General features: G+C 32.7%; 1 protein-coding gene across 1 annotated transcript; it reads left to right on the forward strand.

Moving 5' to 3' along the window:
* Positions 1-748: 748 nt before the first annotated feature.
* Phum_PHUM529420 (protein toll precursor, putative) lies at positions 749-4,480 on the forward strand (the record flags this gene model as incomplete). The annotated part of the gene is made up of 4 exons (XM_002431400.1): positions 749-2,001; positions 2,266-2,602; positions 2,701-3,489; positions 3,581-4,480. The coding sequence occupies 4 exons, from the start codon at positions 749-751 to the stop codon at positions 4,478-4,480; spliced, it is 3,279 nt and encodes a 1,092-aa protein (XP_002431445.1).
* Between the last annotated feature and the right edge of the window lie 8,775 nt (positions 4,481-13,255).

Raw genomic sequence — 13,255 nt, forward strand, 5'->3', positions numbered from 1 at the left:
GCTGCTCCCACGATGACCGGAATCGTTTCTGTTTTTGTTCCCCACATTCTGGCTATTTCAATTTCCAAATTTCTATATTTCAGCTTTTTGTTTGCTTCTTTGCCCGTCGGGTGTTTTTTTTCCGCCGGCTCGGATACCTCAATTAACTTACACCATTTTTCCACATTGTGTCTCAGGATTATATCCGGTTTGTTAGCTGGCACAGTTCTGTCAGTGTCAATATGTTGGTTGATCATACAGAACCGTGCATGGACCTACTGTCGTAACCGGGGTTGGAATGTGGTTGTACCACTCCTTGGGTAATCCATCCATTCCATATTCTCGGCATTTACTCTTTTTAAATATTGTCCGTGTAGCTTTTTCTGCTCCCACATGCCCTTTAATTTCTTCTGAGATTCGGCTTTGCTATCATAAGTTGCAAGTTGCCCTTCTTCCATTATCTCGTTTTCTTTATTTTCTTGGACGATTTGTTTTGCCCTTTTCAGAACTCCTTTTTTTGTAATTTTTTCTTCCGCATGTATAATTTGGGCTAAGATGGGGTCCTCTTGATGAGATTCCATGTATTTTCCCATTCCAATAATGGCATTCTGGTATGCCGCTTCTATTTGTCGTAATCCTCTTCCTCCTCCATCTTTCCTCCTGACTTACAATCTATCCACATCAGCTTTTGTATGTAACGCACCATTTATATTAAATATTTTCCTTGTCGTTTTATTTTCAGGTTCGGCCTTGATGAAGTTAAAAAACCATGAAAAGTCGAGAAAAGAAAACGTGGAAAAAACGTGCATCGTCGTTTTTCCTATTTCTAGTCATTGTCATTTTAAAAATTGTCGACGGCACGACGGAATGCGGGAGAGGAAAAGACTGCAAAACTTCGCTCTTCGCTTGTCCAGGATCGTACAATTGCACTTGTGCCAAAGGGATAGCTGGAGACTACGAACTCCTATGTCCGGGAATGGGACAAACGTCCGTACTTTCCGCGAGCATAATGCCCAACAAATACATACAAATCCAATGCACGTACGCGACTCATTTCACGGATTACAATTTGCTCAACGGTTTGAAAGTCGGTCCCGTCATATCCGTCAATTTCCGACTTTGCCCCCTTCCGAACGTACCATTTTCCAATCTCACGCGTTCCATCGGCGTCAATTTCACGTCCGCTCTCTTGTTTCAATCCTACCGAAACCTGAGCAACACGCTCGAGAGAAAACATTTCAGGGATTTGAATAATCTCACGAGACTCGTTTTGTCGAGCAACGGACTCACGGATCTTCCCGAGGATCTCTTGCAAGACCTCGCGAATTTGACGTGGTTGGATTTGCGCGGGAACAACATGCACGTTCACGACAATTTTTTCAATTCCGTTCCCAAACTTCAAACTCTCGAATTGGGCAACAACAATCTCACTCGTCTCGAACCCGGATTGTTTAGAAATTTGAAAAGGCTCGAACATTTGAACCTTTGGAAAAATCAATTGAAAAATTTATCGAGAGACATTTTTTCACATTTGACAAATCTCAAAGAACTCGACGTGTCGTCCAACGGAATGGAAAACCTTTCGCACGACGTTTTCCACGATTTACCCAAACTCGTGAGACTGAGCCTTTACGCGAATAATTTTTCTGACGTTCCGGAAAATCTATTTTCCAACTCCATCAACTTGGAAGTTTTAAGACTGTACGACAATCGGCAAACCATGGTGTTGCCCGATCGCTTCTTATCGAATTTGACGCGCCTCAAAGAAGTTTATCTGATGCGTAACAATTTGCAAACGGTTCCGGAAAACATTCTGTGGGAATCGTCGGCTGTCGCAAACTTATCGCTCCAGGGAAACTCGTTGAAAAATATATCGGAAAATTTATTCAGAGATCAATTTAATCTTCAAACGCTGGATTTGAGTTATAATCACCTCGCCCATTTACCGGACAGAGTTTTTAAAAATTTGAACAAACTCGAATTTTTAAGACTCGGAAACAATCGTTTGAAAACAATCACGCAGTGAGTAGAAGTAGTCCTAGTCGTGGTGGTAGTAGTAGTGGTGGTGGTGGTGGTGGTAACAGTAGTTTAGTACCAGTCCTTATTAACGGTGGCAAACAAAAATTCTTTCCTCCTCTTGAACCGATTAAATTCGAACCTCTCTCTCTCTCTCGAAAAAAATCATTTTGATAATAAAAGAGATAGAACAACCACGTGTAGAGAGAGAGAGGGGGGGGAATTTCCCCCGAGGAGCTAATATAAAGCGTTTATTTCTATTTATTTCAGAGACGTTTTTCAAGGGCTCAACAAACTGGAATTATTAGATCTCGAATACAATCATCTTAGTTATTTAGATAGCGACGCCTTGGGTCATTTGGAGCAATTAAAACACGCGAGATTTTCTCACAACATGTTATCCTTTCTCGACGATGATGGACACCCTCAAGGGGGTTTCCCGTACAAAGACACCTTCGGAAACAAATCTCCGTTTCGTCACTGCATCAATTTAGAATATTTATATTTGGCTAATAATTCCATAACGGAAATTTTTTCCGACTGGAGAATCGTACTCGTCAAATTGAGAGTTTTGGATCTGAGTCAGAACAACATACAGTATTTGGTCGTGAGTGTTGTTGCCATTTCGTAATCCCACGTGGTATTTCGTTCGACGCACGTCCACGATTTACACTCACTCACGTTTTTTTCCACCTTCGTTTACAGGTTCAAGATGTCCAATTCATTTCCGACGATGTATCCGTCGACCTTCGACAAAATAACATAACAATCGTCAACTTGTACGGAGTCGAAGCTTTGGCGGTGGGACAAACGACGGGTTTGGTCAATCCCCGTCACTCGAAAAGAAACGTCCGAGTTTTGCTCGAGGGAAATCCTCTCAAATGCGATTGTCAAATTTACGAAATGATTCGTTATTTCGAAAATAAATTAGAGTCCGAAGTGTACGTTTTCGTGACGCTCGTTCCCGGAAATTTGACTTGTCACTCGCCGGACGTCCTCAAAGGTTCCCAAGTGACTCGCGTCGATTCTCACCATTTGATGTGCGATCTCGACCCCGCGACTTACAACTGTCCGAAATCGTGCGAGTGTAAACTCAGACGAGCCGATTGGGGATTGATAGTTAATTGCACGGAAAAAAATCTAACGGAAATACCCGTCGAATTACCCATTGTGAAATACACGAATCACACGGAATTGTTTCTCAACGGAAACGACATACGAACATTACCCAATTCGACGTTCAAGGGTTACGAAAACGTGACTCATTTGTACCTGTCGAACAATCGAATCGAAAACATCGACACGGGTCTTTTGTCGCCGAAAATCCAACAACTCGCACTCGATCACAATAACCTGACGAAACTCGGCGACAATTTGATCGGATTTCTAAGTCGATCGACGGAAATCAAATATTTAAAACTCGATAATAATCCGTGGATTTGCGAATGTTCGACAAAAAGCTTTCTAGAGCTTATACAGTTAAAATTCAAACAGGTAAACCTGGGTTAATGATACCTTGATTTATGTACATTTCCGACGTAACACTCTCTCTTTTTTAAATCGATAATTTCTCCATCATTTGCAGGTTCCAATGTTGTCCAACGTGACTTGTTTCAAAGACAACAGGCAATTGTCTCACTTGTCCGTGTCCGATCTTTGTCCGGCATCGAAAACGTTAATCGCATCGTGTATAATATTGGCCGCGTTCGGAGTTCTTTTGGGCTCTCTCGCGTTTCTTTACTACCGTTACCAGAGAGAGGTTAAAGTGTGGTTGTACAGTCATCATTTTTGCCTTTGGTTCGTCACAGAAGAAGAACTCGATAAGAATAAATTGTACGACGCGTTCATAAGTTACAGTCACAAAGACGAAGATTTCGTCATAAACACACTCGTTCCCGAATTGGAATCGGGAGAAAATCCGTTTAAATTGTGTCTTCACTATCGCGATTGGATAGCCGGAGAATGGATACCGAATCAGATAGCTCGATCCGTTGAAAATTCGAGAAGGACGTTGGTCGTTCTCTCTCCCAATTTTCTCGAAAGCGTTTGGGGAAGAATGGAATTCCGAGCGGCGCACAAACAAGCTTTGAGCGAGGGAAGAGCTCGAGTTATAGTCGTTTTGTACGGTGACGTCGGACCCACGGATCAACTCGATCCCGAACTGAGAGCTTACATTTCCATGAACACGTACGTCAAGTGGGGAGATCCGTGGTTTTGGGGAAAATTGAAATACGCTCTCCCCCACACTCCGAGCCTCGTCAAAAGTCATTTGCAATTGTTGAAAAGTCGCGGGAGCAGAAAGGAAAAAAATTACGTCGACGACAAATTGGAATTGATACACACTCTCGATTCGCCGTCGACTCCCGTCTCCGGAGGCACGACTCCGCCGTCGGAAGCCGCCATAACTCCGTCGGAAACCATAACCGTGCCGACCGTCAACGGATTGAGATATAGTAGCAACGTTAAACAATCACCGATTGCATAACCCCCTCCCCCTCCACTCCCTTCCCTCCGCTTCCATCGGGAAATCCGTCGTCGTTACGTATAATCCGAACATTCTACAACCACACATCATCCCCCTCCTCATCCCCGACTCCATAAACAAACGAACAAACAAACAAACAAACGAATGAACATTATTTATCATTTTACACATTAAAAAAAAAAAAAAAAAAAAACGAGTACAAATAAATAAATAAAAAATGGCGGGCGAGAATTAAAAAAAAAAAAAAAAAAAAAATGATCTCAATTGAATCTTTAAGCAAGAATCTCATACAAAATGTATAAGATTAATAATAATAATATTAATATTAGCATCAAATCGATGATTACCCCCCCCCCCCCGAAATAATTATCATTAATAAACAAATAATAGTAATAATAATAATAAAATTATTCGATAACTGTTGAGATTAATACATTTAGTATAATGTTTGTAGTTTTTAGCAAGTAGTTTATTATTATTATTATTATTATTTTTTTATTTTTTTTCTTTAGTTTGTTTTATTGTTTTTTTCTTTCTTTTGTTATTCGATACTTTTTCGAAAGTTTTTGACTTGTAAATGATTTGTTTTGTTTTCTTTGTTATTTCTATGACGCGTTTAAAAAAAAAAAAAATTGTACAAAGTTAATGTCGACGAATGTACATATATATATATAATTGACGCAAATAATAATAATAATAATAAATATTTATGTCGTGTGAGCAATGTTTATTTTCATATAAATTTCCTTTTTTTTTTTTTTTTATGCGAAAAGTCGTAAACGATTTTTACACCTCCCCTCCCCCCTCCCCCGGAATGATATCGATCGATGAGATACGCGATAAATCGAAATCGGTATGTCTACGACAATGATAACGACAACGACAACGACAACGACAACAACAACAACAACAACGACAACGACAACAACAACAACAACAACAACAACAACAACAACGACAACAACAACAGCAACAACCAAGCCGAAAAAAAAAAGAAAAGATAAAAATTTGTAAGACTCACCGTAACGGTCCATAAATCAGAATCCGAAGACGACGACGACGACGATTCGATACATTTCAATCTCAAACGAATATCGTATTTTTCTAAAAAAATAATCAAAAGGTCAAAGGTTAAACCCAAATTGTAGAAGAAAAAAAAAAAAAATAGAATTTTCCATTTGAATCTCTTACCGTTTCCCAAACAATAATCACCGTTTGAAAAATTAATAACGGTTTCGTTTCGTTCGAAACTTCGAGTTCCGGTCTTGTTAACACTTCCGCCCGATAATAATAATAATGACAACGGAGATTTCCGGAAAGGAATTTTTTTATTATTATAATTATTTTGTTTCAGACAAACGTTTCCGCCGGAACAATTCTCATCATCTTTTCCTTTCACCGTTAAACACATTTTAAATAAAAATTTCCAATCATTTTTTTTAATCTAAAAAACAAAACAAAATTTTTTTTTTTTTTTTTTTTAAATCGAGTTAAGCTAAAAAGCAAAAATATAATTATTATTATTATTATTACTACTACTCACTTCCGGTTCCCTTTTTAAAATCGACCACAAATTTAAAAATTTTTTCCCCTCTTCATTCGTTATCGTACAATTGGTCGCGTGAAAGAAAACTTTTTCGTTTTTTTCACACGCGACGTCGGATTCCCAATAAAATTCGTATTTGCAATTTTTTTCAACCGACGAAAAACCCTTTATGCTATCATCATCATCATCATCATCATTATCATTTGATTTAAATCCTGTCGAGTCCGTGCAATTTATCGTGACCGATGCCGAATAATAAATATTATTTTTTTCATCGCAAGGAGATCCATTATCGAAATTGAAAATTCTCTTGTTGGAATGGAAAATCGGCGGACGAATTTGTTTGCCCAAACTCTAAAAAAAAAAAAAAAAAACTTTTTTTTAATTTCTTTTTTAAAAAACGAAACAGAAACCATTTTCCTATTTTCCGTCTCTTTCTATTTTTTTTTTTTTTTGTTTACTCACGATTGTTTTATTCGATTTAAAAACCAAATATAAAAAACCATCCGCATTCTTCTTCCACTTTTTCTTCTTCTCCTCCTCCTCCCACTTCGTCGTCGGTGAATTAAATAAATTTGAATATAAATACATGACCGTGTCGTTAATAATTACTTTTTTCATATCGTTAAAATCATTCGAATAAAACAAATCCGATTTATTTAATGAATAAATCTCCTTCTGCAAATAAAAAATAATTTATAAATAATTACTTTCGTAAACAATCAATCAATCAATCAATCAATCAATCACGTTTCTTTTGCATTTACTTCGGTCACTAATACTTCATCATCCGCCATTTTTCCTTTCATTTTCCTTAAACTTTCCATCGACGTTACATCATCGACGACATTTTCCATACCACTCGTTTTTATTTTTCCTTTATTACCCCCACCACCACCACCACCACCACACGCGTGAAAAGTTTTAAAATCGAAATTATATATGCAATTTTCATAGCCGACAAACGTAGGAACCTGAAAAAAAAAAAAAAACAAAATTCTTAACAAACAAACGAAACAAACGGGATAAACAAACAAACGAGGGGAAACTAACGTTTTCGTTTTCGTATTCCTCGACGCAAATAAATTTTATCACAATTTTTATTTTATCAAACATTTTTTCACCGCATAAATAATCGCTGTCGTAAATTAATATCAAAACATTTTCCTTTTCCTCGTCCAGAGTCAAATCCCCGTTCAGATATCCCAAATTTTTGTAATTTCCCTCTCGGCCGTAGCAAATGGACGAGTCGAACGCGCACATTTCGTTTTTACCATACCAAAGATTTCGGCAAATGTTCAATATGAAAAACGACGTCGAGTTATACGGTACTCTATAATTCGACGAATACCTTATCAATTTGCTCAAATCGAACTTTGACCCCGAATGATTTATTTTACATTTGACACTTTTCTCCGGCGGACATGCTTTTCTCGTTGACCAACCGAAATTAAAAACGCACGTCGATAAATCCTAAAAATATAAACAACAACAACAATAATAATAACGTTTTTAAAAAAAGGGGGGCGGGGACGGGGGCGGGAGGAACAGTCGTCTCTTTACGTAATCGATTAAATAAACATTATCATCATCATTCGAAACGTGATAATCGCAAATAACGTGAACGTAAATTTTCGAACGAATTCTCCCATTTTCTTCACATCCTTCTCCGGTCAATTCGAAAACTATGAATCTCTCGTCGAAAATTAATATTTGACTCGAACGTGATCCTAAAATTACAAAAAAACATTTTATTTATTATTATTATTATTAAATAAATCTCCGCCATTTTTTCCACCATTCGTGTGTTGTATCATAATTACCGATTTTTTTCATTTCGCCGTTATTATTATTATTATTATTATTATTATTTTTTTTTTTTAAAAACACGCTCGTCGTCGAATTTCCGCATAAATTTATATCGAAAATCATATCGGAATGTTCGACGTGGAAATTATCATCATCATCATCATCGTTCCGGTGAGACAAATCGAATTTAAATCCGTTCGTGGGATCGTGAACGATGCAACCGTTTCCAAACGTCGCCTAATAATAATAATATTTTCCATGATAACAACAACAACAACAACAGCAAATAATAATAATAATAATAAATTAAACGATTGATAACAACTCACTTTATTGTAACAAAATTCCGAGGAAATTTTCCAAACGAAATAATATTTACAATTTTCATATTTAAATAATTTCGGATTTTCTCTCACATCCGAACAATATATTTCCAATACTGATTCAAATTTTTTATTATCATCATCATCATCATCATTATTTCCATCGAAACATTTCGAACCGTTTGAGTATGTTAAAACGATTGAACGACCCTCGATAAATTTAACGTCGTTTAAAAACCCCAAATTTTTTATTATCGATTTATTATTATTATTATTGGTATCGATTGAAAAAATCGATGAGGATTCGTTACCGTACCAATAATCATCCGTTTTTAATTTCCCACAGGGATTTAATAAAAAAAAATAATTAAATTTCGAATTTCTTATCACCGTATTATTATCACAGAGTGGTAATTTATATTTGAAACCATCAACGTAAGACTGAAACACACAAAAATTCGCTTTTTTCAAAAATGAATTTCGTTGTCGTCGTGAAAAAAACCGTTAACGGAAACAATTTTAAAAAAACACTCACAACTTCCGGTATATCTTTTAAACAAACGTAATGACTTTTCATAACGATCGTTATCCCTTTTTTAGTAAATTTAAACGTGGCTTCGGGATTGTAAACGTTTATCCCACATCGAAATATTAATTTCATTTTTTTAATTAAAAAATCTACAAAAAAAAAAAATCAAAAAAAAAAAAAAAAATTAAGAAAAATAATAAAAGATTTTAAACAAAACAAAAAAAAAACGTTTTTACTCTTTTCGACATCCATTTTCGTACGACGACATTCAATTTCTTTTCCTACATGTGTACAATCCGTTTCGTTAAAAGAATATTCTAGAATAATATCGTTTGTTAGATTTAAACGAATAAAAATATTAAAATGATTATTTTCACGGGTTGTGTTCTTGTTATTATTATTATTGTTATTATCATCATTTACGGTGATGGTTCGACAAAAATTTATGTAAAACCTGCAAAAAACAAACAAAAATAATACAATTAAAATTTTTTTTTTTTTTTTTTTTTTTTTTTTAAATACGCACTCGTGACGAATTAATAGTAATAATAATAATAATAAACTCACTCTCCATTTTTTTCTCTTACGGGTATCCTATGATAAAATGGATGAATTAAATTACTCACGTCGAAAAAATCATTTTTATTATTATTATTATTATTATTATTATTATTATATTTGAATAAACAAAATTCGTTAAAATTCGAATTTGGTCGCGGACCGAACAAATAACTTTCCCAAATTACGACGATGGCTTTTTTATTTTCATCAAAATATTCATATTTCGGATTGTTGTGCTTAAAATATTTAAAATTTAAAATTAAACTAAAAAGTTTTCCACAAATTTTCTCACAAAGTTAAATAAAATAAAATAAAATAAAAAGATGGCGGCGATGCATCAAATACCTTCGAATGATATTTTAACTGTATAAATATCGTGTAATTAGAATCGTTCAAATTATTCAACGTGACGATGGTGTGAGCGCCATTTTTTTGTTTAACATCTCCAACGTAAAAATAATATTCATTTTCGAAATTACTATTATTATTATTATTATTATTATTAGCATTATTTAAAATTTTACTCCTTAACATGATGGCTCTCGTGACGTTGTAGTTTTTCCTTCCGGAAAAATAACTTTTCGGTAAATCCATTAACGGTTTACACAATGATAAAAACAAATGATATTTTAAATTTTCATATTCGAATATTATTTCTTGTCTCGGAATGTTTTCCAACCTGCAAAAAAAAAAAAAAAAAAAAAAACAAACGAATTATTTGGAAAAATATACAAATTCCATTGGAAATTGTATTCGTGTGTAATTTTTAATTTGTCATTTGAAGTTAAATTGGGACTCCAGAAGGAGGATGAGGGAAAACATCCCTAGAACCCCCAGTCTGGTGGCTAAAGATGGTGCCTGACATTATAGGGATGAAAGACAATTCTTCCATTTTTATTGGCTACCTCCTGTCATTTTTCTCGAATGAAATTAGTCAATTGTCAAAAATATAAACCACTGAATTTATGGTTTGATTTCGTGGGAGCAGGAGCTCAAAGTCCCTTTGTAATCCCTTGCAAACTGATAACAGCATCTTTTTTGGTGTATGTCAGATACTGTCGTTCTATTAAGGCTTCATCACCCTACAGACACATCCCACATTGGCTTGTGAAGCCACCATCAACACCCTTTTTAAAAAATAAAAAAGGGAAAATGTGGAGGAAATGCTCCCTTTGGCTCCCCATGTTTTTTGCTCATAAACAATTCAACAATTTAATGAAATTTTGTCTCGAATGTTCATCAAGTTCTACAACAAACACTGGTTGTGTTGGCATTGTTGTCGAACTCTAGTAGTTTGAGGTTGAATAGGTGATTGTTGCGATTGTCCTGATGTTTCAGAAGGAGATATATATATACTGCTAGTTGTGAATTTAATTATAGGCTTTGGAATTGTGTGATAGTTTGAGTTCTAGTGATTGTTTGAGTATAGATCTCTTTAATCCTGATTTTATTCTAGGCACTAAAAACACTAGACTGAGCATTACTATAAATCCCATAAGTACATGTATCGAAAAGTTTATGCCAATGTGTGCAAAAATGTAAAAGTACTCAAAAGGTACATGTACAAACAATATGTTTATAGAAACTACTCATATGCCCATACAATAATAATAATAATAATAGAAAATATTGTAAGATCATTGAAAGCCAGCATTTTGTACCATTTGTTGTGAAAATTTTTTGAAAGAATCAATAAATGTTACACAACGATTATCATTTATATTACCATTCCTTAGTCGAAATAAATCAAAAGTGAGAGAAATTCGAAATGAATTCTGGAAACAACCATAACAAGTTAAACAAATGAACCTTGTCATGATTAAAAGTAAAAATTTTACCCAAACAATCAAAAACACATAAAATCTTATAAAGTGCAAAAAATATTGGAAAAAAAACAAACACACTTGTAAAAAAAAATGTTTTAGCCAAATGGCCATGAGTAATTCTCTCATTTCTAAACAGGAGAAAGAGAAACAACAACCATTAAAGTTTTTTTGTTTGTGTTAACACAAAAAACTTGTAATATAAATCTCAAAACAAAAAAAAAAAAAAAAAAAAATTTTTTTTATTCCAAACCTTAATTTGTTTTGTAACAATAAATTTACATGGTCGAAATGTAAAATGTCATTAAGTCCATATTTGATTGTTTGTTGAAAAAAAATGTCAAATATTAATAAAAAATAATAAAATATTTATGTGCGTCATTTTTGAAAGTATGAATATGTCACATTATTTGAAATAATTCAATTAATAAAAAAAATAATAATCATTTGAGAAAAGTTTTTTCTTTTTGAACTATCAATTGAAACTTTTTGGCACATGTGTTAATCATGAGTTTGATATAAAAAGTAATAACTTGAGTAAAAATTATTACAAATTTAATAATTAAACAAATCAATAACATTAGTTAATTTGTAATAATTATTTTTAAAAAAAAGGGAAAGTTTTTCATATAAAACATTATGAGAAAATAAAATGAATAATAATAATAATAATAATGTTTAAATTAATTTTTTTTATAGTTACCCTTGTAAAGTATAAATGAAATTATTCCCATTTTCATTATATTTAAATTTCGTGCGACAATTTAAATTTTTAACAGATAAAACAACAAAATTATGTTTACTAATAATTAAAACAAACAAAATTAACTTGAAAAACTTTAAATCATTCATAATTTTTTTTTTTTAAAATACTTCAACTAATGAAAAAATATTAACTGACAACTTACAACTTGATGAAATGCTCAAGTTTTAAACGTTTAGCGTTTATTTTATACAGTGTTGCCAGTTTTAGTTTTTGATACTTCAACTAATGAAATAATATTATCACCGCGTTATAAAAAAAAAAAAAAAAAAAAAAAAAAAAACTTACTTCGAATTTTGATAAGTTAAATAAGTAATAATTTTTATTAGCCGCCATATTTTTTTTTTTTTTTTTTTGTAATACAATATCGAACCCAAGTTAATTATGTTTAAATTTAGTATAACGGTTTTTTTTGTTGTTGGTTGAAATAGTTCGATTAAATGACGTTAGACTGCGTTCGTGTCTGCGCGTGTGTCTGTGTCTGTCTGGCAAACTTCCTGTCAAAATAAAATAGGTTAATATTTAAAAGATTGTTTTTTTTTTTTTTTTTTTTTTACAAATTTTTCCTTTGATATAAAATTAAAAACGTTTAATTACATTTATTATTATCATCCTCATCGTAAACTACCCGATTACTGTTTTTTTTTTCTTTGTGTAATCCCAGAATTTCCACTTGAAAATAAATCCACCATAAAAAAAAATTCAATTGTCTTATTAACAAAATACCTTTTATTTTAATAAATTAATTAATAATTTATTTCATAATGGCTAACATCTTTATGTTTAACATGATGTTGATGAGATTGTCTTGAAACAACCATCATCATCTCCAGTCAGATGTTAAAAGCATTTTGGTATATGTGACCTTAGTCAACATGGTGGTTCTTGGTTTCAGGTACACTAAGCTCTTAATAAGTTACTTATTCATAAATATGAAAATTTCAAGTCATTATAGGCATAACAATTTGAACCTATTTGATATTTTTAAGGTTTGTTGTTTAGAACAAGACACTATTGGGAGTCAATTAAAGAATCAAAAACATTATTATTATTAAACTAAAAAAAAAAAATTTGATTTTCTTTTTATCATTAATAACAACAACAGCATTATTATTATTATTATTATTGTAAAAAGGAAATATGTATTGAGAGGGGAAAAAAAATAAAATAATAATAATAATAAACATTAAATAAATAAATATAAATTTAATAATAACATTAAATGGCACTATTTAATTTATTGTTTATTTTCACTTTTTTTTTTCATTTCTTCTTAAAATTTTTTTTTTTTTGTTTGTTTGTTTTGAATTTTCTACTACAACAACAACAACAACAACCAAAACAACCATAACAACCAATCAAAAAAAAAAAAAAGAAAAAAATCTTTCTTTTCTTTTCTTTTCTTTTTCTTTTAGGTTTTA

This window comes from Pediculus humanus, genomic scaffold (assembly GCF_000006295.1).
Source record: "Pediculus humanus corporis 1103172108287 genomic scaffold, whole genome shotgun sequence".
Classification (NCBI taxonomy): domain Eukaryota; kingdom Metazoa; phylum Arthropoda; class Insecta; order Psocodea; family Pediculidae; genus Pediculus; species Pediculus humanus.